The sequence below is a fragment of the Coniophora puteana genome (assembly GCF_000271625.1).
Source record: "Coniophora puteana RWD-64-598 SS2 unplaced genomic scaffold CONPUscaffold_9, whole genome shotgun sequence".
NCBI lineage: Eukaryota > Fungi > Basidiomycota > Agaricomycetes > Boletales > Coniophoraceae > Coniophora > Coniophora puteana.
In genome coordinates, this window is record NW_006913061.1 from 1555995 (window position 1) to 1579499 (window position 23505).

Genomic DNA, 23505 nt, shown 5'->3' on the forward strand with positions numbered 1-23505 from the left:
TTCGCGCAGAGCCCGCTTAGCGAGCTGAACACGCTCAAAGATACGCGTAACGAGCTTGATAGCGACCGTCTCGCCCGAGATCTCGTCCGCTGCTGAGCTGCACCCGCGGGTCAATATATGCTCCGGGTGTCTGGAAGAGTGGTGACAAGATGTCACTCACACCACGTAGCCGTAAGCACCTGAACCCATCTCTCGTACAAGTTTCCAGCGTTTCTCGACATAGAAAACCTTTCCAAACGAGGACATGAAAGAATGGTAGCCACTGCGGTTTATTAACTGACAGTGCTGAGAGCACGGGCAACAACGACAACGACAAACCTCTTACGCATGTTCTGCTCGGCCATTTGAATAGACGGTCGCCGTGTCCTTGATCGACCGCGATCTACAACCTCGTCTGTGGGAGAAGGAACGGGCGAGGACGACTTCTCCTTATCAGAGTCTGAACTGCCGTAGCGGGGAGCATGTGGCATGGCCGAGCTCAGCGAGTTCGCCAAGAGATCGTCTGGGTCGTCGTACGATACGCTGGCGGTGAATGTTGGGAGCAAGGACGGTGCGAGAGCTGCTGGATTATGTATTGGGTAGGGTCGTCGGCAAACCCGCACAAGCCGAGTTTTATGTAAATCGCATAGCGGATGACGGAATCAAATGGCTTGTCTAGCATCTAACAACGCACTTCTATAATCATTGCTGTGGCAGTGAAAGCCACCCTGTCACGCGAATCCATGATAGCTGGTTAACGTCAACTTGAATACGAATACGAACCTCACGGTTGTACATGCTGAGAAATATACTACTATACACTATGATAAATAGCATGCCGTCCTAAACCTTAAGGCCCGTCAGTCGACTAATCACTCATGCAGGGGCAGCAACCATGGTCGTATCTTGTGTTTGGTTTTGAGCACTATCATCCTCTCCAAATATGTCAAGGAACCCAGCAACCCTGGCCTTATTTCCGGCCTTTTTGGTGACATAGTCACGCAGCCCAGACTTGAGGCTGGGCTGTTTGTCAACTAACTCTCGCAGCTGTTCCTTCGGTAGCTGCAATAATGCTCCGAAGCTAGCAGGAGCGATAGCCTTGGCGCAACGAATAAATCCTTCCCACAGGTGCGGATTTTGCCAGATCTTCTTCGTGATCAAACGCGATAGTAGTGTTGTCGAAACAAATCCAACCAGGGATTTGTAAGTTGTCACCGCTTGAATGACCTGCTCAAAGTTTAGCTCTTCCTGTAATCATTTTCGAGAAACACAACTCTCACGGTTCTCAAAAAGAGTACAGGAAGGACAGGCTCGTCCACAATCTGTTGCATGACGACAGCCAAGATCTCAGAACGGAAAACATCGGTCATGGCGAAACAGATGTTGATAGCTATTAGGAGGGGGTGTCAACCAGTTAACTATTGCGGGTCGGGGTCGATCTTACCTTCGATAGCAGCCTTCAGGCCGATTTCCTTCTCCGACTCATGCAGCAAAACCATCAACTCCGCTGGCGTAAGCAACTCACTCTGCCTGACACGAGGTAAATTCGAGGTGACACTCCCAAATGTTTGAGGTGGTGTGGTAACCACCGAGTTGAACACGGAGCGGACCAGGTTCTTCGGCTCGGCCTCTCCATTGAGAATAGATACGATGCGTGGTAGATATCGTAGGATATCAGACTGTTGGTCCAATCGGGGTCAATTAATGAAGAGTGCGGGCGTTGATAGAAAGCACCAACCTTATCCATTTCCGCAATAATAGGAATAAGAAAGCGTGCATCGAGGTCACGTTCACTAATAAGACCCTTGACCAGTGCCACAAGTTGAGCACTTGGCCTTCCGGACTCCGTGAAGATCGCCAAGACACGAAGCGCCAACGACTCCGAACCAGCGGGACAAGTTCTCATCAGAGTAAGGAGCTTGCCGTTGCTCGATCCGAGCGACTTCACCAACGGCGTAATGAGATTCTGGATAACTTCTTGCGTGCTCGAGTCCATGTGTCCGTATGCCTCAAAGATTCTGCGGGTGCAAAATTAGCAGGTCGCCGGTGTGCATCACGCAGAACTTACTCGTCCAAGAAGTCGGGAACCTTCACGGATAGAGCGAAGAGCAGCTCGACATGTTGCAAAACATGCGCCTTCTGGGCCGGAAGCTCCATCTCCTCCGGCAGATAAGGTGTCTGTTCGATGTCATCTGCGGCCAACTGACCGTCTTCCATGGGTTGATCTTCCGACGCGCCGTTCACATGAGTTTCGCCGCCTTTGCGGTCATCCTTCGCAGGCCGCTTTTGCAGACGCCGCAAAATTCGAAGCGCAAAGCCGCGGACCTTGCCTTCAATGAAGTCATTGCCGGGAATCCACCGCTTCACTGTGTTGATGGCGGCACGTCGAGTCACAGGCTCTAAGGTGCATGTCAGTCAACCTGAATCATCACACGATTAATGGGTTCTACCTGGATGCGTGGTTAGTTCGAGAAGGACTTGCAGTGACTCAGATCTCAGTGATGGCCGCTCTACTACAAATTCACGCAGACTCGTGAAACCGACATGCATCCTAAAAAAATGAATCAACTTCGTCAAGTTGCAAATGAAAATGGCTCACTTATCCGTTTCGACGGATAAGTCTCGCAGTAGCTCGAAAACATCCGGTGGAACGGCAGGGAGGTCCAGTAAAAATCGGGCGAATGCCTTGTCTTTACTATCTGGCCTGCCGTCAGCTTTTGTGTCAAGGATCGTTTGGTACGTTGAGACAATTTGATTTAGCCAGGAGTCATAGTTGGGAGGCTGGAGAATCGTCAGTAGGCTTTTATAACAAGAATGCCGGTACATACCCGGTTCAAATCTCCGTTCCGATTTATCCGGTCATTGTACCACTCTTCGTTCATCCAAAACGTCGCAAGGCGTAACCTACAAAAATATTAGCACAGCAGTATATCAACTATAAAACGTGCTCGCCTTCCTGCGAAGTCTTCCATGATATAGTCACAGAGACTCTGTCGAATCTTATCCTGCCGAGTGTAGTTCGCCGTAATGACATCCTGATCTTGAGGTCGCTTTCCAGCTTCTTCATCACGCCCAGAAGACTCACTATGGGGATGCGACACACGGCTAAACATGCGTATGACGAGAAGCATCCACATGTCGACGGCGGAGGTCTCCATCTTCACCGACGAATCATCCAGGCCGATCTTGAGCTCATCCGCGCCGTCAGATATTCGTGTTATCGACTTTCGCATCAACACTATTCGCTCGTCCTCGGGAAGGTCCGTGGGTGGAGGCAGCCGGAAGTCTTCTAGGGTTAAGCTAATATCCGCTTCCGCGGTTTCCTCAGCCCCTGCGTCTTCGCCCGCGGCCGCTGTACCCAGCTATTGGTCTAGGTCAGCCGCGAGGCAGAACACTGGCGGATAATTAGCGCACCTCTTGGTTTAATTTATCCGGTTCGTACTCCATTTCTTCTTCGTCGATGTCCATTTTCAAGGGATCGACTGGCTCCTGTTTGACTGGCGGAGGGGTGATTTCCGCGGCTTTGCCCTTGTCATGGGCCCGGGGTGCTATTGGTGGAACTGCTGGGACAGGCGTACTCGCAGTCGGCACGGTAGGTGTTCCTTGGCGTTGCCTGTAGGCATTGACAAGGTCCGTCAAAGTTGGCTCTGAGAACGCGGCAAGGTTGGCCACTATGATCTCAATGATAAGTGCAATTGGCAATGTATTGAAATCAAAGCCAGCCAAGAACGCGGCAGAGTTTGAGTTCGAAGTAGATGGCCCGGCTTCCATCCGCACGCGCTTGACGTCTGAAGGTGCTTCTACGCTTGCTGAGGGTGGTCTCTTCTTTGCCGCCTCCGTGGCAGTTGCTGATGCTGCCGCTTTCCTGGCCTTTTCTTCTGCGGATGCTCGCTCCATGCGAGTGCCCTGCACTGAAAGGGCCTCACTGATCTGAGCGCCAAACGCAGAACCATGTGGACCTCTTCAAAAACATGAGCTACATCCCAGACGAATGGGGCGAAGGGAAGCATACCGAGATATGTGAACCAATAATATCCGGATGCCCTTCTCCACGCTCTTGATGGCCGAAGCAGAAAGGCCACTCAAGGTGTTTGGAGTCCATGATGCCAAGGACGATACCACCAGTTGTACGTAGGTGGGGCGGAGTTTGACCAAATTTGACCAACTGTTGAGAATTGCTGAGATGATGTCCGGGTTCCTGGCAGAGCTTAGTGTTCGTGCGGCAATCTCTCAGAGCGCTGACTACTTACGGGCTCGTATAAAGCAGCGTCACCAGTCCTTCAAGGAGCTTGTTAGCTTCCTGTTCCAGCGTTTGCGAGGAAAGTATGGGGTGATCGGCAGGGATTGACGAGATGTTCGGGTCGTCTCTATTCTGAAGCTGTATAGACACAACCAGCTGGTCACGGATTGTGAGCTAGCGATGTACATGACGCTCACCCTCGGGTCTGGATTTCCCCGTGTCTGGAGAAGAATAATCTTCTGCATAAACTTGACGGCAGCTAGCTTTACACCGCTGGGGGTGGTCGGGGACCACACGAACTCCAATATGCGGGACTTGCACTGCAAAACAATATCCCATTCTTGTCGTTGTGAGCGTATGGTAAACCTGTTCCAAGAAGCATGAATACAGGTAAGTTTGACACGCGAGGTGACGCACATCTGGCGGAACACAAGGGGATACACGCCCGTGAGGATGGACACGACGAGCTTCGCGATCCTCGGCGCTGGGTCGTTCAGCATTGCGGCAAGCGTCTGCACGGATGTGGTCGCAACTGTAGAAAAACGAGAGGAACATCATTGGTCTTTAGAACACGGTTGTATAGTCAAGTGCACAAGACTGACGGTTCGTACGCACGTCGAGCGCGAGACTCGAGCGAGATATGCCAAAGTGTAATAGCTCGAGAACCCATCTTTTCAAAAGGGAGTCAGCTGCACCGGACACGGTTCTAACAAGCGTCGAGCAGAGGATGGGTATGGGATTCGGGTGGGCCTCGAGTGACTCGCGCAGCGCGGCTAGGAGGGTGGCCTGCTCGTCCGAGTCTGCAGGCACGTTCAGAGCGGCGGCCAGCATCTGGAGCGGGTCTGCAGTGGCGGCCATTGTACTGAATATGTGCGCTGTCGACGCGCCGTAGAGCTTGGATTGAAAGGAGGAAGTCTGTATCAAGTGTACCAAAGTACTACTTGTTCGCACTTGCCCGCTCCCGGCCAATTGCAAGTATTACCGACCGCGGCATACGTCGGAGTTTTAATCCGCGTTCCTGCCTTTCCAATGGTACGTCGCGCTACTGCTGGGCAGGGGCCCATCGCTCACCGTATTGCACAGGCCGCTCAGCACTCTCAGGGAATCCAAACTTTGCTTGAGGCAGAGAAGGAAGCTGCCAAGGTCGTGCAGCAGGCCCGTCAGTGTAAGATCTTATTTGACAACTTCAGTGACACCGCTACATGGCCAATACCTGTTACTTCCAGATCGTGTTCAGCGTCTCAAGGATGCACGCACGGAGGCTAACAAGGAGATAGAGGAGTATCGCAAGTCCAAGGAGGACGAATTCAAGAATTTTGAATCTTCCGTACGACTCGCTTAGCTCGATCTTCACAATGCATGGCGGTACTGACCATCTCTACAGCACGCGGGCACAACATCCAATGCCCAATCAGCCGTGGATAAAGAGACTGACGCCAAGCTCGAGACTATTACTAATGCCTACGACGAGAACAAAGAGCAGGTAGTCAAGAAGTTGCTTGATCGTGTCGTCCTTGTCAAGCCTGAACTCCATCGCAACCTCAAGAAGGTCGGCGGCGGCGCAGAAGCACAATGATCAACTCTTACCCTTGTACCTACGCGATCATGCATATCCTATCTTGTCTCCCATAATGATAGTGCGGCAATCGTACGCGAGCAAAGTATCATTCGTATTAGAGATACACAACTAGCAAAGACAAGCTAACGCCAAACATGAGCAAGACAGATCAAACGGAATGCAAAGAACGAGCCGAGTCATCAACGGGCAGGCAATAATAAACATAGCACAAAAGCGGGAACTAACTAGCAGAACTAGAGTATTCAATTGGTTCTCTTGACTGAAGATTCGCTCGCCAACCACGGAAGTCCGACCGGCATACCTGCTGAAGAAGTAGTGTTTCGAGAAGAGGACGAATCAGAATAAGGAGAGGTGACAAGAGGAGATCGAGGTGTGTCTCGAGGAGAATGCCGAGGCGGGGCACGATGCTGCGATGAGCCGGCCCAACTATTTGTTGCTGAATGTGTAGTGTCGGAGGTGCTTGGGGCACTCCACGAATCCAAAAGACCGCTAGCTTTGAGAGAAGGCAGAGAAGGCAGTCCCTCCAAGATAGAGGGAATACGAGCCCCTGTGGAAGTCTGGAGAACTGGATCAATATTCGAATCATTGATGAGCTTTCTCAGCTCCTTGTCTCGTGTTTCTGCGTTCCCTGAGCTGCTAACTTTACGATCCAAATCCAACAGACTGGACAGCCGAATCTCTCCACTTGAGCGGCTGGACACAGGCTTCACAGCGCCCGCAGAATCAACCTTCGACTGAGAAGCGGGGTTTGCAAGAGCCTTGTATGTCGGTGGCGAAGGAGGGCAATTGTAAACTGCCGCATGGTGAGGTGGGTGATGGACGGGCGGGAGTAACCTGTAGTCAGGTGCCGGAGTGCACAGGTCCTGGATACGAATGCCCCAATAATGCTCAAACTCTGCTGCCCACGCCCGTACGTGCGGATGCTCTCCGTAGCAATACTTGAATAAGGACTGATAGGGAAGACCAGGTCGTTAGCACGTAAGATTTCTGCTGTTTAATAGTCGCTTACCCAACATGCAATGCCAACTGTCAAAATGCCCAATCAGCATCAGCAGCACCCAGAAGGACTGAGGAAGATTAACTTACGCAGCTGCGAATTCCTTGCTCTTGGTCCAAGGGTCGTCACTATGGATTCTAGCTTCCCATGAGCCCATTGAGGACCTCCTGGTTCAGCAGTTCGACAACGTTGGCGAGCCTAGGCGAGAGCAAATTGCATCCATCATCAGATAACATGGTCGAAGGTGTTTGATGACGTCGCCAACAAGTGGAAGCTGCCCACGCACCTGGTTAAGTCCAATAGCTGCGGTCGCGTGCACCACGTGCATGAAGCAGAAGCACCAAGCCCCCAAACTCGAACCCGTCTCGAACATGGACATTTGGGTTTGTAGATTCTCATCAGTATACCGGAGATGATCGGGAAGAGTCCCTGCCCAGTGCTAGCCGATGGTAATTTTAGCCACGTTGCATGAGAAATCGATCAAGGGATTGACGTACCGTCAAGGAATTCTCCAAATCCAGCAAGATGGCCACAGGCTCAGATCCCGAGTTGGGTGCTAGAATCAAAATGTAACCAATCATGTCAAGTAAGGGCCTTCATGGGTACTTACTGTGGAATTCGTCCATGGCTCGTTCGATTTTTGACCACAAGGAAAGCACCCGGAGAACGTGACCAGTCTCGGAAGCATACGGTGACAGTGGAGATGGACCGCCCATATATTCTGCCGACGTCATGTTAGCAATAGAAGGAATAGACCTCAGCGACAGTCTCTCACCAGGCACTGTCGAATGAACAGAAAGCTCGAAGCTGGTTTCGTCAACAGGCAGGCGGAGATGCAGCTGGCTCTCAGAGGCCTTGATAGGTCGCTTGTAGAGTACTGAAGCCATGAGATCCGAGATGTGGATGTGCCAGAAAACACGTCGCAGGCATTCTTGATTGATGGCGGCATCAATATACTCAGCAGACGGGGCAGAAGTAACAGGAGGACTGCTTGTCTTGAAGATGCTCAGTGTATCAAGAACTTCAATGGCCACTTCTATACCAGATAGCTCAGTAAAGGACTATCAACGAAAGGAGAATGGTACCATAGTAGGTCGCATTCCAAGCGGACTTGGCCATCCTTTCGTGGAACTGCAGCAGAACAAGTGCCTGCGAGACTTCCAAACAAGGCTCGCACTTCAGGTGCATGTTCCCATCAAACAGTATAGAGACCGCTTCCTGAGCAAATTGGTCTCCAACCAGCCGCGGCTGAGCTACCCGGGCAGTGAGGCGGCGTGAGAGGGGTGCGGCAACGGCGCAAACGGAAAACAGCAGATAAGATGGTACCCGCCCATGGCTTAAAGCTGCATAAAACTTGGCCTTGTGAAACATCATTGTTTGGGAGTGACGGTGCGCGAAAAATACTGTAACACAGCGCACGTTAGATTAGTATAAAGTGAGATAATGTATAATAAACGTACGATTCACAAGCTCGCGAGTGAGGGAGGGATCTAACTCTCGAGAGCGGTCCACAACTGAGACAACCGGAAGAGCCAGCGCGTGGGGAAGGTCCTCTGAACCTGAACGGAATCTCTTCCTCAAACCGCCAGTATCATCGTCCAAGGTGGAACGAGATAGTGGGCCTTCTCCGATCCCCGGCAGATGTTGAGCATTCTGAAAGAGGTCAGGGTAAGAAGGATATGATGCCTGCCGGCCATCTGGTGCCGTATCAGATCTATCTTGTTTGAGAAGCCGGGGCGCTGGGACGGGTCGACCGGAAGCATCTGTATACGAGCATTTCTTTGAGGCAAAGTAACTGTATGGACGCGAAGTTAGCGCGAGCACTGAGCACATTACACATGGACAAACCAATTGCTGCACGGTGCTTCGTGGATGAAAGATGTGTCAGCAGACGAGAATTTTGTAAAAACAAACACCTGACTCACCAGTGCCATCACACCGACGTTTACTTTTGTGACAGGCATCGCATGCCTTTAATGGTGGCGTTGATGGGTATTCATTTTGATGGGAGACCGGCACATACCTTGGCAAGCCGCTTGCGTTTGGGACCTTTCATGAAGGCAATAGCGCTCGACTCCGCCTTGTCTTGGGATGCGACGGAATCGGACTGGAAACGGGCGCTGTCTGGTAGAGGTTGACTGGGAGGAGCAAAGGTGATTGGATGCAAGGTAGTGGGGGGCTCGCGGTTGCGCGAGAAGTGGTTCATTATACTGGTGCGTAGGATAGAAGATGGGGGGTATTATGCGATGGGCCGACGGAGTGTGCAGCGGCGGGGTGACGAAATATCAACGATGGGGATGGGCACGTCACAGGGGGGCTGGGCTGGTGGCAACGGAAGACGTTGGCGTGGTGGGTGTGGTGCTGTGAGAGAGGAGGGGGACAGCACAATCGGCGGTGTCGGAAGGAGAGGAGCAGACGGAGGAAAGGGAGAAAGGGAGATGGTCGTGGCGGAGAGTGAAGCTAGCTCGGGGCGAGAGAGAGGGAAGTCGGGTCAGCGAAGAGGGGATCCAGTAATAAAATCTTTTTACGACCATACTATACCATGCCCATATGCATATATCTGTATATATCTGGAGTCGATCTCTCGCTTCTTGTCTATAATTCCTTCCGGTCCAACAGTGCAGCACGCACGGCGCGCGCTACAAAGCTTAAGCTTGTCGACCGCAGCATTTTCTCACAATATCCCTTCGGCTTGGATCTTGGCCCCGGCGGGCGGTCTCTTCCCCACTGTGTCCCCGTGGCAGCGGGCCGCCGGCTTCATCTTCCGCCGCGGCATCCCTCCTCCCTCTGCCCTGTTTGCCCCATGGTCATCGTCACTGTCTCCGTCTCCGTTCTTTTTCGGCCACGGCTCACGGCATCCGCAGCTCCTGACCCTTAGGTCTGCCGTGGTAAAAACAGCGAAAAAAGAAGTCTTCATGTGTCCCAGGCTGTCCCCATCATAACCCCGGCCTCAGTTCGCAATCAGTTCAGCTTTGCCCCCCGTCAATGGTAATATACGGTAATGTCATCTTTACGTATGTGCCGTCGGCAACGGCCCACTGTGATAAATCACGCCGCCGGGTTACTATTTCAGTGATTCGGAAATTGAAACCCATCCAGTAACCGTCTGCATCGCCCCGACAACGTTCCTGGCTCTCCCTCTCTTGAGTCTCTTCGTCGCCATCTTCCGCGCAACCGAACTCCTTCCGGTTTCCAGAAGACCTTGTGCTTGAAAGTATTAATAGCACACTCATTAGGCCACTTTGTTTCGCGATCTTTTCGTCTCCAACTGATGCTGGCGGCCAAACATAGCGATACATTATCACGAAATGCCATGGCGTTCCTAACGTAGAAATAGCTACACAATTGCTTAATCGAACAGACCGAAGCCCATATCGTCGTCGGATTCTTCCTGCAAACGTGTACTTGCTTGTCAAAAGATGAAGTCTGAAAGTGGACCAAACCCCTACGAACCTTTTCTTCTTCCTTCTTTTCCTCCTTCTTCTCCTCGGCAGCAGCAGGCGCACCGGCAGCGGCAGCACCGCCCGAAGCAACAGCAATAGCACCGCCCGAAGGGACCTGAGTTACAAAGTCTATTCAGTGACATGATTCTAAGCCATCATATGGCGCACTTACGGATGCCAGCTTAGAGGAGCCCTCAGAGATAAGCTATCCAGAAAATTCATCAGCTTCTCATCTACTCCACAGTGTGTGGACCATCCGGAAGTGGACTTACAGCAGCGACATCCTTGCCCTCAAGCTCAGAGATGAGCTTGTCGAGGCGCTCGTCGTCTGCCTCAATACCAACGGCGCCAAGAACCTTCTTGACGTCAGCGGCAGAGGGAGAGGCGTTGCCGCCGACTTGAAGGAGGAGGTAAGCAGCGATATGACGCATCTGCAGAAAGGTCTGAGTCAATGGATATAGCAAAGTTAAGGGGGAGTTGGCGAACTTTTAGATTTTAATTGGAGTCGTAAGGTGGAAGGGTTCCGGGCAGCCACAAATCACTGTAAGTTGATATGAGCATTTGCGCTCTGCGTTGAAGCCGCGATGCGTTCGATGCGCACGGCCTCATACGCCAACGAAGATACACACCTTTAATCCGCAAGGGAAGACCTGTGGATTCTATCCGATGTGCGTTAGTCGATACAATACCCCTGGAGTGGTGAAAGTGACCGGATGGCAACTGTACAGTTTCACGTGAGCAAGGTTCAGCCACGTTTCCACTTTCGGACTCGCGACGTGGGACAGCCGAATCTCCACCGTATCGCTGTTTACGACAACCGCAAGACCTCAAAACTATGGTACGCATGCTCGGCGTATGGCTTGCATGCTGAATGGGGTGCTGAATACGATCTATGGATAGGCTGACTCTAGCGTTACCGACCCGAATGTTGCCGCCGAGCTCAAGAAGAGGAGAACCTTCCGCACCTTCTCCTACCGCGGTGTTGAGCTTGACAAGCTTCTGGACCTGAGCAACGAAGAGGTATGGTTTCTGCAGTCTTATTAAAGCCAAGTGATGGTCTGATCCCTGTTTTGCATTAGTTTGTCGAAGTATGTCATTCACGTTGATCCCGCACACGCTCGGATTAAACTGATCTCCTTATCTCAGCTCGTCCACGCTCGTGCTCGCAGACGGTTCGGTCGTGGCCTCAAGCGCCGCCCAATGGGCCTCATCAAGAAGCTGCGTAAGGCCAAGAAGGAGGCTCCTCCCAATGAGAAGCCCTCTGTTGTGAAGACGCACCTCCGGGACATGATCATTGTCCCCGAGATGATTGGTAGTGTTGTCGGCATCTACAACGGCAAGGTACGGCTTTCTCTTCATCGAAAATTCCGCTGAGGCTGATTGCCATCCATTCAGGTCTTCAACTCCGTTGAAATCAAGCCTGAGATGACTGGTCACTACCTCGGCGAGTTCTCTTGCTCGTACAAGCCTGTCAAACACGGTCGCCCGGGTGTATGTCTCATGACATCAGCTAACTCTTGCTTTTCTGATCATTGTTCTCCAGATTGGTGCAACCCACTCGTCTCGTTTCATTCCTCTGAAGTAAAGCACTGGATCTGGCATTATTCATTGTTGTTACCTTATGTCATCATCGCTGTTTCTGCTACGTATCAAAATATTATGCAGCATGCTACCATATGCTCATGCTCCATTGGCGACAACTTTGTGCGAACCGACACTAACTGGGCAAGAACTGTTCGCATGAGCGATGCCAAAAAAACGCCATTTCGGAATGATATGCGTTTTTGGATTATTTATGTTTTCTATTCGTGACCATTTTTCTTTGCCATCTTTCTCCTGATGTTTTCAACGTAGCACGACTGATGAACTCGTCGGCGTTTCGTTCTCAGCCGTCACAGGGCCATTCAGAAAGCGCATTTGAGTAAATGCACGGGGTATCATGAGTATACTGCGAAGTTAATTTGTCCATGTCATAATGTGGAAGCGTACGGTAAACTACAGATAGCGCGAAAAATCAGAAGATGCAACGAAAGGAAGGACCAGGATTAGACGGAGGTATAGGCGGGGGTCAGAAAAAAGAACAGGGAGGGCGATTGGTGGTATCGCGGAAGGGCATACTACAGCTCTACAGATCATGGCCGAGGCTGGTGCCCATTGACTGATGGCGGCGCCGAGTGCTCACCACTCAACCGCGCAGGTACGTAAGAGGCCGGCCGTGGAGACGAATTCGAGCTATTCGTATCAGGCCACGGCGGCTGCACGGTCGTCCAGTCACCTTCAATAGGGTGTGGGCTCCGGAGCTGTTGCTGCTGTTGCTGCTGACCATGGATGAACGCAGCGTTCTGCGAGAAGGAGGCGGAGTTGTTTGGCGACGGATAGGACATCGGGGCATGTACGGCCCCAGGGTGAGGGTGAGGCGATTGTTGCCGACCGTTCCGTATCTGAGGTTCACTGGGGGCTGTAACCAGAATCGGCCTATCGGGTTGAGGTGGTAATTTAGGTGACGTTGCGCCGGGAGGGTTCGCAAAACCTGCCGTCGGTGTTCGCCCACTTGCCTTCAGCCGCATGTACGTGTCGCACTTCTTGAGGAAATCCTTGCTTGGCATGTCCATGCTACTAGCGAAGTAGTCCTGGTCGTTTAAGATGGGCAAGAACTCTTCTGGGACAGTGTAAAACTCGTCTTGGTTTTCAAGAAGTGACGTGACCACCCGGATAGCACCAAAACTTTCATCACGAACTGCATCTCTGCCCCTTGCGTACAAGATACTTGGACAGATGACAGTCGCCAAGTTCGGGAGGTCCATCTTACTGCCAGTCGACTCATCCAGATGCGAGAACGAGGCAACCCATTTCAAGAAAACGAAGATTACCTCCATTGTGTCCCGGTGGGCCTTGGGTAATAGAATGGAGACGAGGTGAAGGAGACGTAGGCGTTCTTCTTCCTGCAGAACAACTGAATAACCATGTAAGCATTATCGCGATTGTAGATGTACTCTGCTCACTTTGAGAGGACTGAGAAGCAATCAATAGCCGGTGAAGTTTAAATGTCAGAAGCGGCTCGGGCATCTCTCGCAAAAACTTCTTCAGCAAAGCTGCGAGCTGCACAGGGTTGTCTTGGGATAGATCCACCGATGATGGATCGTGGTCAATGGCATCAGCGAGATCTTTGAGCCTCCGAATGTTGCCGTTTCTCCGGAAGATACCTTCGACTGACATATCTACAACAAAGCTCAGCATCGGGAAGTGGGTTTATCCCAACAATTCGCTTACCCATCTGTCGCATAGCTGAAACAACATCATCAACAAAACTCGGAACCCGCAGCGTGGCACGAGTAGCTCCCAGCAATGAATCAGCTCCCTCCCTCTCCACGAGAAGTTCTAACGGCATGTTGAAGGTACCTAGATCTTATGTCAGACCCACCATCATAGTGGATCCAAATAACTCACCCTTCTTCTTGACGTTCTTCTTGTCACCAGACTTAAACAACTGCTTCCAAAATCCAGGCCGTTTCGTCTCGATTAAATCCAAGATTTCGTCAAGGTCGAACAGATCCTTCAAGGGAGACCTTTGCAACGCAAGTACCGCAGAATATTTGACGATCGCGAGTTCCAGCGCACTCAGCTCGGCGATGTGCGGGATTGTCGACTGCCTTGGCAGTGACCGCTGCTGCTCACGCGCCTGCGCTGCTTCCATTAGCTGTGGAATATCCGCGAGCGTAATACCATCGTCAGCAGCCCGTAATGGCGGGCCTTCCTCGTACTGGCCAGCTGGCGAATTTGGCGCCGACTCTTCCACAATCTTAACCTCTGTGTTACTCCGAGCAAATGATGGTCGAAGCACTTGACCCACTGATGTTGTGTCAAGCATTCCTGGAGAGCGAATTTGTGCCCGCGAGGGCGGCTGCGATGAAGTAGGTGCGGGTCCAACGGCCATCTGCTGTGCATGACGGCCAGGAACAAGTTGACCTGGAACGGCGGCCCGCTGGGGTTGTGGTGCCCGAACTTCTTGAGGAGCGGGAGCGGAACGCTGGACTGCAGCGTCTGTGGGATGGACAGTTCGGCCTGCTGGGCTCTCAATGACCATTGAACGCTTTGGCAAACGCGCTGTGGCGGACAACTTGCGATCAAGGTGTACTGATTTCATACGCATTATATCGCCAGAGTTGCGGTAAGGATCTTCGTCTGCCCTTTGGCTCGTGTTAGTCGCCGTAGACGCGACTGGCACAGTGGTTAGAACACAGACACAAAGTGTGCAATAGGTAGCTTCACTCACCGGGAGATAGCGGCACTACGCCCTGTTGTTTTAGGACAAGATACAATCGCCGGAGCGCAATATTCAGCAAAAACGCATATTGCTCCAACCGCGACACCGCTTGAAATCCGCTTCGGCAGCCTTGATGAGCGTGTTCAGTGCAGAGAATGAGCGTAGGAATCTTGCCGAATGAGGCTGAGTCTGTCATCTTGTCCACATCATACAGATAGTCATCGACAATTGGGGGTTGCTTCCGGCTAGAAGAAGGCTTTGGCACAGACTCTCCCTGCTCCTTCATTTTTTCCTTCTCTTCCGGCGTCAGCTTTGGGGGAGGCGGCTCCTTGACCGCGGCAGGCTTGCCACACGCGCTGCACTGGAGACAGTGTGAGTGCCACCGCTGGTATGTACCAAGACGCGCGCAGTCCTCTTCTACAGCTTGCGTGCACTTAATGCACCGATCCGAAGGTGGGTTGTTGACAGAAAGACGAGGAGGTGATGCTGAAGAGAAAGGGCTCTCGCCAGCGAGTTCTGGCGCAAGGCTCTTATAGCCATATGTAACACCCTGTGTGCCTGAGTTTGAAGTTCTGCCCACACCAACCACCTCTCCGTGCCCGCTTCTGATGATACGCCGGGCGGCCGGGTCACCACCTTGAACGGCCAAAAGATGCAACTTATCGAGGAATGACGGCATCGCATCACGGACGCTTTGCTCACGCTCGAGCTTAAGCGCACCAGTGAGCGCGATACGAATGAGAATCTTCAGGTAGTGGGCAATGCCTGTCACGAGCGCGAGTAGTTCCTGTGTCATCCCCATCCTTCGTGAACCCGTCTCCTGCGTGCGTGATAACAGCGTGAAGAGGTCGACAGTCTTACGACACAGCATTCTGGCCTCTCGGACATGCGACATGCCTTCGTTTGAAATGAGAAGTGTTGTACCGAACGAAAACAAAACCGCTTCACCTTTCAAATTAAGACGGGCCGAATGATACTCGAGATCGTCGATGGTGCCAAAGAGGACTTCAACGTGAAGGATAAACTTCTCGGCCATGCGAATGGCATCCAGATACTGGCCATTGCTGACCTGCCGCAACATATCAGAGATGCATGCAGCACTGGATTCCTCATATGCCGACAATACACTATCGACTACAGGTCAGGCGTGCACATGGCAATCGTGGGGGAAATCACTCACGTCCAGATGCGGTATACCAATTGCTCCATCCTCACTTGCTTATCTTTCAAAGTAACTGCTGTCTCGCGTTTTTCATCCTCCACGTAGGGTGGTTCCACCTCCGCTCCGTCGGGCAAGACGGTACTCTGCCGGCGCGAGACAACTTTGACGTTCCAGAACTAGGTAAGGTCAATACTTACAGAAACGGACGTAGGATGGATTCACAAACCTTGTTGATCATATAACACTCCGGATGCCAGCATTCGTCCCTATTGTTGCGGTTGATCTCAACAAATTGTTTGAGGATTGCACTACTACAACCTGCGCATTTCGTTGCGAAGCGAGTCGAGTAGTGAAAGTGGCAATAGACATCTCCGTCGTGTTCATAATAGGAATCCTGGGGGCCGAAGAGTGTCGAACATAGAGAGCAAGTGAAGTGCTCGACATGATACTTCTTGTCTGATAACAGTCATAAGGGGATGAACCAAACAACACCACAGCTCATAGGACACTCACTGCACGCCGTAATGTAGCTTCCACGCAGTGCTTGCCCACATTTAGCACATATAAGGTTCAAGCGGCGGAAGTAGTCTCTCTCGCAGAGAGGTTGCTGTTTGCCATCGGGGCCATCAATGGGAAAGAACTTGGATGCGACGACTTCTCCACAATCCTTGAATAGTCTTTAGTCAGAATTTCATAGCGCTGACAGGGATAGCGCACCATGCATTTGAAGCACTGAAGGTGAAACATGGTTCCTAGTGCACGAACAAAGGCACCGGTCATAGAGCCACCACATGCCGCACACGTTCTGTGTAAATCATAATTTAGAGCGGTCGTAAAGCAAGATCCCAAGCGCGAGGTGATAAGAATGAAAAACGTAAGATACTCACGAAGAAGCCATGTTGGCTGAGGTGGAGGATGAAACGGAGGTCGCGCCTGCCTTGGTGGGAGAACTCGAGTTGGATGTGTTAGAAATCGATGAGGATTGTGAGGTTGTGCTAGTGCGACGGCCGCGCGGCTCGAACACGGCTCCTGCGATGGAGGCCTGCGGGCTCGAACCTCCAGGGGTAGTAGGCCGACTGCCGGACCTGAACGCGGGAGAAGGCATTGGAAGAGAGCCCGCCATAGTTGCGGGGTCGTACTTGACCATGGTATGGTTCAAGTCCTCGCTGTGAGCATGGGCGGCGAGATCATGTTTTGAGGAAGCATGATTACGGTTGAGATCGTGTGTGGAGCTGACCGTCGACGCTCTCGTTGGGTAGTTGGAGCGCTCAAGAACGCGAGGAGAGGGGACGGCTGGGGCGGATGTAGGTCCTTGCAGGGGGCTGGCGTCGATTTCGAGCTGATCTTTACGAGAATGAGCTGTTTCCAACTCGAAAGCCATGGTATTAACCCCAGAGATCGTAGAGCCGGAGATGGTTGATTGAAGCCAGGTAGAGATCCCTACTGTCCCCGTTCAAATATGTGGCATTCGCAGACACAGGGTTAACCTTTCCGCAACAGAGCGAGCAGAGGATAATCGTCTAGGATGAGGAAGAAGGCTTGTCACCAGACGAGGTGAGGACGCTCAGCCAACGACTCGCACCGCTCAATGCCTCTGGCACCCGTCACGCCCGTCACGGAGTCACACGTGACTGTAACCGTAACCATCTCCCCTGAACGCCTGTTGATCTGAGCCCGGTTAACGTTGCTCCTCTGCCTTGCATTTACAAACGGTCATCTGCTTGTCCTTGCGAATTTTCTACGCATGTAATCGCCGGCGAGGGTTTCGTTTTCGTAGGGCCAACGTAGGGCCATGGCTTATCGTCTACTCTTTCCGTGCCCTATCCTCGGACATTCACAAGCCACACGAGATTTACTGAGAAGTCACTGGTGATGATATCATCGGACCCCTTAGCGACACCGATCCGACAAAATCGACAACGCCCCCAACTGTTCCTTCTCGCTCTATCTGATTTACAAGTCACAACACTTGCCGCGACATGTCACCTTCAGCAATATTGACCCGTTCATAATCTCGTTCCAGCTCCATGTCAATTCGCCTCGACAAAGATTGCATATCTAGCGCCAATTGGACCTCGTTAAGCACTACAGTATAAGATCTCAGGACAAAAAAGATTTACGCTCCAGACCGCCGTGGATTACATATATATCCATAATGTTTGTGCTCGCACGACCGGTTGAAGCTAGATCTGGCCCGCATCCACCTTGTTGACATGATACGACACAGACAGTGCCTAAGCCCTCGTGCCCCTTTTGGACCAATCATGACGTGCAATTTAGCTGACGTTTTCCGGTGTCTTAGAGGTCTTAGGTGGGTCAGGGTGGATCGGCCTCCATGGCTAATTAGAGGCTGCTATAAGGATCGGAACCATGCCGAGTGTAAGGCGCGTCCCTTCACGTCCGCGTCATCCCTGCTTATTGTTGCGTGTACACAGCCACTCGGAAGATATCCAGTAAGCCTCTCGGCTTCGCTCGTCTCGGGCTAATTCTCGTCTGTATCCTCGCCGAATGTATTCGTTAGCCTCTGATTAGCTTCTTATTTATACCGGTCTTACCGCCCACCATGGTTCCCCATCCAAACTCACCAGCCAACCGCTTAGTTTCCCCGACTTAAGCCTCCTACTCAACTTGATCTAGCCAACAACCACAATGCATCCCTTCCACCACGGATTCTTCCACCATCATCACTTCCGCCGGGGTGGGCCGTCTCGCTTGCTTTGGTTCATTATCGGTGCTGGCGCTGCCACATATTGGCATCGCTCGCACGAGATGCACGCTCATGGTCACTACTGGCATTGTGTCTCGCACGCCAACCGCCGTCGCATCGAAGACGTGCAAGCACAGCAACAGGCTGCTGCCACCATCCAATCTGATGCGTCTGTGCCCTCGGGCAACGCACCCGCACCTTCTCTTTCAACCTCTGCTGCCTTCCCTTCGCAATTTGGTAACGGTATGCAGCCAACCCCCCCTCAGCCACCACGCTGGGCATGGGCAAACACCGGCCAGAGCTCAGATGGTACGTTCGGCTGGAACCAAAAGGAATGGGAGGAGGATAAGGAGCGCCTGCGTGAGCTACAGCGCCGCGCCCAAGACACTGTAAGTCGCTCATATTTCCTTTGTTCGATCCTTACTGACTTCAGCTTACGTAGATGGTCGAGATGTCAGAATCGACGCTCGACTCCATTTTGTCCACCGTCGAATCAATGAAGGGGGTAGGTACTCATTTCCAAGACTGGCTGTCCTGTTTTCATGGCTCACTCCCTCTCCAGAAACTCGCCGAACATCGTGCTCTGAGAGAACAGCAGCAGAAGCAATACGAGGACGAGCTCGAGCGTGCCAAGAAAGAGCCCCGCCGATATGTCTAAATTACCTTTCGGAACCTGCATTCTGCAAGGTCGTCGACCGTCCACAGCCATTGCTTTACTGGATCTTGAATTGACTCGTGAAGAATCCGTATTACACGCATTGTTTACTATCATCTCTTTACATGACATGTCGTTGTGCCATCGGTGGCGCTGCCGTTCATTGTTCTCGCTGTTATGAGTTTCGCTTTCACCATTGTACGTTGTACTTCAGATAGCATTAGGAGCCTCGATAGTCCCTACCCACTGAAACGCGGAAGATATACAGACACCATGATATGTGCTTTTAGATCTATCTACATTCTGTGGATATATAGTCCCTCCCTTAAACATGTCCTGCTGATTCAGAGTCCACCTGCAGCCGATTGACATATGCGGGACGTTGGGGGTTAAGCTTCCCTTGCTCTTCCGCTGCGAATACCATCAGTTCACGTGGTGAATCAGGACATCTATGACGTATCAACGTACGCGTAGCATGCCAGAAGTAGATGACAAGGCCAAAAAGAACAACCACAAAAGCAGGGAAGTACAGCCAGAAAGGATGGTAGTGCTGAGAGTAATATTAGTTTTATCGTATCATAGCTAGAGTGAGCATACTTACGAAGAGGATGAGACCTGAACACATGAGCATATCAAGGTGAGCAAGCCTGAAACTAAACTGAAGAAAAAGAGTGTTACCGAAGATCAGCCCATAGAAGTCACTGGTCAGCAAGCTGATATTGTAGAACGAAGATGACGCCATGCGATACAGCAGTGGGGCAGTAGTGTAAAGTATGAACATTGCTGTTGTGGCGTCAGCTTATCTCAGACCTTTGTGTGATGTACGCAATTACCTGCAGTGTACGCGACGAGGAATCCGACTATGAAGAATAATAGAATTGATATTCATGAATGGGTCCAACCATCCAATTTTACGCACTAGTGGCGCCGTTCCAAGTGGCGGTCTTCATTGCGGCATGCTCGAGACCGGCAGCCTGAATGCCGTTGATGAGCGTGCCCCACATTCCAAGTTGTCCGACCACCTATTCGCGTTTGGAATCTTTACCCACAAACACCGGTGACGGATGCTCACCTCGTACAAAGGGCGTCTCCTCACGAAAAACTCCTCTGTTGCATTAGCTAGCAACCCGTTAGCATCAGAATCTTTGAGGGTCGATGAACACAAACTGAATCCGTATAGGGTAGCACCAACGATCATGAAGGCGTCACCCTTGCCACGACTGAGAGCAGGATAGTTTTTGTCTGTAAGCATGTCAGATGCAACAAGCATTCCGAGTCCTCCTATGCACACAAGGACACCCTGAAGGTCATTCAGATGAAAGGATAGCCGAGAATGATTGCAAGCTTACGAGCAGCTGAGTCCAGTGGTACTTGGTTCGCATATATATCCAGCAGAAGAAAAGACAAACTGGTATGGCCCAACTATTGACAAGTGGATTAGATTAGCAACAAGGGCCAGCGTTATGGGGTCACTCACGCGTCCAAGAGCATGCACGATAACAGATCTGTGTAGTTATACGCCTGTTTTGGGTGTGAGCGATGAATCGCACGCATGTCAATGCCTCACCTTGACCACAAGGAAGTTGCCTTCCACATCACAGGCTGCCAAAATGAAGTCTGCGGTTTAACTTCTCGTTAGTCTCCGAAGCAGTCGGGTGCCAATATAGCGCACATTTCCACCCATCCTTCGCAATCATACGGCCCCAGCCCTTGAGCCCATCTACTGGAATTAGAACCTGACCTTTCTCAGGCTTTGGACGTGACGTACACTGATAGATTGTATATGGCGTGTAGACGGAGAAGATGGAGAAGTACCTGCGAACCGTCAGCATGACCTCTCACTGAACATGAATGAGGGGTCAACATACAAGAACCAGGTCTGAGTCGTCGATAAAGTCCAATTGCGATTGACAAGCTCGGTGGTGGTGATATTCGTGACTGTGATGCAGAATGAAACGAGCTGGCCGGCTAACAAGGACAGGATGAACCGTTTCGTCCAGATACTCTCCCAGCGGTCCCAAATCGTACGAGTGAAGGCATCGAACGACGACCAGTCAATGGGAGGGCGGATATCCCAGTTGTCGGTGTCTCTGGCTTCCTGAGAGTGGACTGAGATACCACCCGCAAGATCCTGCTTGGAAGTCCTTGAGGTGACCGAGCGTGTATCGAGGGACATGTTGCCGGGTGATCAAATTGCTGAGAGTAAATTATGTGTGACAAAAGTCCAGGGGCAAGGGCAGGAAGCAACAGGTTCACTTGGACTCAGTACTTGAAGCTCGGAGGCCCACAGACTCGGAGGCTGAAGTCGACCAGATAGCTATAGGTAGGTAAAGTTTGAAAGGTTCGATAAGACGCTTATAAGATGGGCAAATTGTTCCGATCAATATTGCTCCCTCATGCACATGGTTGTGCCTGGCCAGACTTTAGAGATGTCGCCGACCGCTTCACATCTTCACACTGACACAAACACCGATGCCTTCTCCCGAGAGCAATCCTAACGCTGATGAAGTATACGCAAAAAAAAACAGCGTTTGACTTGATCAAGCGCTGATGTTGTCGGTCTCGCATGTGGAATAAACTCGCACTTTGGGAGTGCCTGAGCGCTTGGACGGAACCAAACCTTGATTAATTGGACTTTACTTCTTTGGTGTCCACACAGTGAGTGCCTTTGGTGCCTTCGGGATGAAGTCTAGCCCCGCTCAACGAGAGTTGCTGTGCGAGCAAGGGTACACACATGCTTAAGCCCGCGCGCAAGCCGTTTACATATCCGTTTGACGGCATGCCTAAGCTCTTGTAGGTTGCGTGTGTAGAGCGTCTGTTATATGCGAAAGGAGATATACAATACTAAAATATACAGGGCGTGAAAAAAGGGTGTCTTCAGAGGTAAAACTCTGGCTTTCTAGAGTTGATGCCATACTCTCCCAGCGCAGCACTAAGATCCTCCATTGTGAGAGTGGTCCGAGTCTTATCCTGTAATGTTAGAATTGTGAGAATTGAAAGTCTTACAAAGACATGAATGAAGCTCGACCTTAACAGAACTTGGACCAGTCAGGGGTCCACGTGTGCGACCCCCAGCCGCGTTGGTACGTATACGTGCGTGCTGATAGGCGTCCGCTGCAATGTCTGACACAAACTTCTGCGCAGCTAGAGAAACCAGACGCTTGCTAGTAAATTGAGGAATCAATGTGAGGGTGACACATCTGACACATCCAAGGTGCACATACAGTCGAACATCCTCGCATTCAAACCCCACTCTTTGGAGGTAATAGTCCGTCACCTCATTGGGTATCTGATAACAATGAGCAAATGTCTGGCAATGACACCTTATACATACAAGAGGCTCGTAATCGTCCAGCATGACGAGGAACTCAGCCAATGTTCTGTCCTTGCGTGCATCCTCCGCTGCCTGGCGAGTTTGTGACTGTGCCGCGGTGGTCGTACTTGAGCTCGCAGCAGTGCTCGTGGGAGCTACCGTAGTAGATGTCTGGGACTGGGACGACTCTGTATATGCCTGGGGCGGATAGTAGCCATATGATTGAGCGGGAGAGTTATGTGATTCAGTGTACCCTGGAGTTGCCATGTTGTAGTTGAGGTGATTGTGGGTGGAATGGTTCAACAGACTCCGCTGGGCGGCAATTGCCGTGCTCATATATATATCTCCGCTCTGAAGCTGAAAACTTTGATATGCCTTGTCCTCTTTGTCTGACCTGCGGCTCACTCGCAAGAGCACATCTCTGGTAAGTCTTTCACGAAATACTTTGATCCCTTTCAGTTTCAACATTCTTTCCTTTCCTTACATGATGTTTGAGGCATTTGGCTTTACGCAGGAGCGCACCCTGCACTGCAGAAAACCAACTCAGCTACCTTCGGGATTCAATCCCGCTTTTTCTGACACTCTTTCCTCTTCCAATCCTGTCACCGCTTTTCTTGACAGTTACTAACACATCCCAAAATTATAGACTTGAACTCAGCATATTGTGCCTGCGCTGAACAAGCTATTCAGGCACTAGGACGTATGAGCTTTAGTTGGCTAGACGAGCCCGGGCCCGGTTTGCAAAATACAAGCGCGTTTATCTTTTCCCTCTACTGCATCTAAGTCTGCTGGTGCTGCCCGTAAGATCTGCGCAAGCTCATCGCTCAGCGCTCAGTACTAGTATAAGTCGGAACTAATCGGTTCAGCAAATTCATCCTCGTTGACTAGCGAATATGGAGGCACATTTGCAAATCTAAGAGCTACTGTACAACATTCACCTGAGCTATACGAATTAGGAAAAAAATCGATAAACGTAAACATTCAAACTTAGTTTGAATAGGAGTTAAAATAATGTAACAACAGAGTGTGTGAGAGTATTGCACTGTAAGGGGTGCTCAATGGGCTGGTCATGCACATGCCTGAGGCGTGATGCAGATGCGCGATGCTGGGTGTGCGACGTTGGGTCCGGGTCCAGGAGCTAGCAGCACCTGCCGTTACATATTGTG

The 23505-nt window shown here is 51.3% G+C and overlaps 7 protein-coding genes across 7 annotated transcripts; 1 reads left to right on the forward strand and 6 right to left on the reverse strand.

Moving 5' to 3' along the window:
* Nucleotides 1-732: 732 nt before the first annotated feature.
* On the reverse strand, nucleotides 733-5077 carry CONPUDRAFT_127213 (uncharacterized protein; the record flags this gene model as incomplete). Its single annotated transcript, XM_007772742.1, is given in 15 exon segments — nucleotides 733-1206; nucleotides 1260-1369; nucleotides 1424-1658; nucleotides 1718-1997; nucleotides 2048-2378; nucleotides 2430-2530; nucleotides 2579-2760; nucleotides 2808-2883; nucleotides 2902-3341; nucleotides 3394-3940; nucleotides 3992-4177; nucleotides 4230-4357; nucleotides 4417-4585; nucleotides 4637-4751; nucleotides 4822-5077. 15 exon segments carry the CDS (start codon nucleotides 5075-5077, stop codon nucleotides 856-858), a joined length of 3507 nt encoding a protein of 1168 aa, XP_007770932.1. The 3' UTR covers nucleotides 733-855.
* A 163-nt stretch (nucleotides 5078-5240) lies between these two features.
* Nucleotides 5241-9095, reverse strand: CONPUDRAFT_127217 (uncharacterized protein). Its single transcript, XM_007772743.1, has 15 exons — nucleotides 8819-9095; nucleotides 8721-8766; nucleotides 8644-8659; nucleotides 8256-8590; nucleotides 7881-8198; nucleotides 7571-7831; nucleotides 7406-7516; nucleotides 7293-7351; nucleotides 7082-7234; nucleotides 6885-6993; nucleotides 6808-6824; nucleotides 5604-6748; nucleotides 5446-5546; nucleotides 5303-5384; nucleotides 5241-5251 (listed from the first exon to the last, which is right to left on the reverse strand). The coding sequence occupies exons 1-12, from the start codon at nucleotides 8999-9001 to the stop codon at nucleotides 6041-6043; spliced, it is 2316 nt and encodes a 771-aa protein (XP_007770933.1). The 5' UTR covers nucleotides 9002-9095; the 3' UTR covers nucleotides 5241-5251; nucleotides 5303-5384; nucleotides 5446-5546; nucleotides 5604-6040.
* A 1049-nt stretch (nucleotides 9096-10144) lies between these two features.
* Nucleotides 10145-10669, reverse strand: CONPUDRAFT_91525 (ribosomal protein 60S; the record flags this gene model as incomplete). The annotated part of the gene is made up of 4 exons (XM_007772744.1): nucleotides 10145-10186; nucleotides 10249-10353; nucleotides 10411-10443; nucleotides 10511-10669. The coding sequence occupies 4 exons, from the start codon at nucleotides 10667-10669 to the stop codon at nucleotides 10145-10147; spliced, it is 339 nt and encodes a 112-aa protein (XP_007770934.1).
* Nucleotides 10670-11041: 372 nt separating this feature from the next.
* On the forward strand, nucleotides 11042-11936 carry CONPUDRAFT_127223 (40S ribosomal protein S15). The gene is made up of 6 exons (XM_007772745.1): nucleotides 11042-11076; nucleotides 11139-11258; nucleotides 11318-11326; nucleotides 11385-11579; nucleotides 11634-11729; nucleotides 11782-11936. Exons 1-6 carry the CDS (start codon nucleotides 11074-11076, stop codon nucleotides 11821-11823), a joined length of 465 nt encoding a protein of 154 aa, XP_007770935.1. The 5' UTR covers nucleotides 11042-11073; the 3' UTR covers nucleotides 11824-11936.
* A 352-nt stretch (nucleotides 11937-12288) lies between these two features.
* Nucleotides 12289-17213, reverse strand: CONPUDRAFT_127225 (RhoGAP-domain-containing protein). The gene is made up of 11 exons (XM_007772746.1): nucleotides 16552-17213; nucleotides 16382-16469; nucleotides 16178-16331; nucleotides 15891-16120; nucleotides 15683-15840; nucleotides 15451-15629; nucleotides 14512-15399; nucleotides 13686-14456; nucleotides 13509-13637; nucleotides 13241-13456; nucleotides 12289-13191 (listed from the first exon to the last, which is right to left on the reverse strand). Exons 1-11 carry the CDS (start codon nucleotides 17043-17045, stop codon nucleotides 12371-12373), a joined length of 4128 nt encoding a protein of 1375 aa, XP_007770936.1. The 5' UTR covers nucleotides 17046-17213; the 3' UTR covers nucleotides 12289-12370.
* A 1043-nt stretch (nucleotides 17214-18256) lies between these two features.
* Nucleotides 18257-21303, reverse strand: CONPUDRAFT_83531 (DUF914-domain-containing protein). The gene is made up of 16 exons (XM_007772747.1): nucleotides 20895-21303; nucleotides 20795-20841; nucleotides 20699-20746; nucleotides 20594-20643; nucleotides 20504-20547; nucleotides 20376-20448; nucleotides 20194-20326; nucleotides 20099-20145; nucleotides 19946-20048; nucleotides 19860-19886; nucleotides 19705-19809; nucleotides 19628-19641; nucleotides 19495-19576; nucleotides 18934-19437; nucleotides 18814-18876; nucleotides 18257-18760 (listed from the first exon to the last, which is right to left on the reverse strand). The coding sequence occupies exons 1-14, from the start codon at nucleotides 21200-21202 to the stop codon at nucleotides 19352-19354; spliced, it is 1167 nt and encodes a 388-aa protein (XP_007770937.1). The 5' UTR covers nucleotides 21203-21303; the 3' UTR covers nucleotides 18257-18760; nucleotides 18814-18876; nucleotides 18934-19351.
* Nucleotides 21304-21826: 523 nt separating this feature from the next.
* On the reverse strand, nucleotides 21827-22643 carry CONPUDRAFT_167044 (transcription initiation factor IID TAF10 subunit). The gene is made up of 4 exons (XM_007772748.1): nucleotides 22361-22643; nucleotides 22251-22315; nucleotides 22055-22190; nucleotides 21827-21996 (listed from the first exon to the last, which is right to left on the reverse strand). The coding sequence occupies exons 1-4, from the start codon at nucleotides 22604-22606 to the stop codon at nucleotides 21904-21906; spliced, it is 540 nt and encodes a 179-aa protein (XP_007770938.1). The 5' UTR covers nucleotides 22607-22643; the 3' UTR covers nucleotides 21827-21903.
* Between the last annotated feature and the right edge of the window lie 862 nt (nucleotides 22644-23505).

Excerpts from the sequence above, each read along its gene's own strand:
- CONPUDRAFT_127217 (XM_007772743.1), bottom strand. The coding sequence starts at position 9,001 with ATGAACCACTTCTCGCGCAACCGCGAGCCCCCCACTACCTTGCATCCA. Across the intron at positions 7,832-7,880 it reads TTGGAATGCGACCTACTATG|AAGTGGCCATTGAAGTTCTT; the intron begins GTACCATTCTCC and ends TATCTGGTATAG. Across the intron at positions 6,994-7,081 it reads CAGCTATTGGACTTAACCAG|GCTCGCCAACGTTGTCGAAC; the intron begins GTGCGTGGGCAG and ends GCTCTCGCCTAG.
- CONPUDRAFT_127223 (XM_007772745.1), top strand. Across the intron at positions 11,580-11,633 it reads TCGGCATCTACAACGGCAAG|GTCTTCAACTCCGTTGAAAT; the intron begins GTACGGCTTTCT and ends CCATCCATTCAG. Across the intron at positions 11,730-11,781 it reads TCAAACACGGTCGCCCGGGT|ATTGGTGCAACCCACTCGTC; the intron begins GTATGTCTCATG and ends ATTGTTCTCCAG.
- CONPUDRAFT_127225 (XM_007772746.1), bottom strand. The coding sequence starts at position 17,045 with ATGGCTTTCGAGTTGGAAACAGCTCATTCTCGTAAAGATCAGCTCGAA. Across the intron at positions 16,470-16,551 it reads TCAGCCAACATGGCTTCTTC|AACGTGTGCGGCATGTGGTG; the intron begins GTGAGTATCTTA and ends TGATTTACACAG. Across the intron at positions 15,630-15,682 it reads TTGGTATACCGCATCTGGAC|TGTATTGTCGGCATATGAGG; the intron begins GTGAGTGATTTC and ends TGTAGTCGATAG.
- CONPUDRAFT_83531 (XM_007772747.1), bottom strand. The coding sequence starts at position 21,202 with ATGTCCCTCGATACACGCTCGGTCACCTCAAGGACTTCCAAGCAGGAT. Across the intron at positions 19,810-19,859 it reads CCTCGTCGCGTACACTGCAG|CAATGTTCATACTTTACACT; the intron begins GTAATTGCGTAC and ends ACGCCACAACAG. Across the intron at positions 19,438-19,494 it reads CTACTTCTGGCATGCTACGC|CGGAAGAGCAAGGGAAGCTT; the intron begins GTACGTTGATAC and ends TGGTATTCGCAG.
- CONPUDRAFT_167044 (XM_007772748.1), bottom strand. The coding sequence starts at position 22,606 with ATGGCAACTCCAGGGTACACTGAATCACATAACTCTCCCGCTCAATCA. Across the intron at positions 22,316-22,360 it reads TGGACGATTACGAGCCTCTT|ATACCCAATGAGGTGACGGA; the intron begins GTATGTATAAGG and ends CATTGTTATCAG. Across the intron at positions 22,191-22,250 it reads GAATGCGAGGATGTTCGACT|CAAGCGTCTGGTTTCTCTAG; the intron begins GTATGTGCACCT and ends TCAATTTACTAG.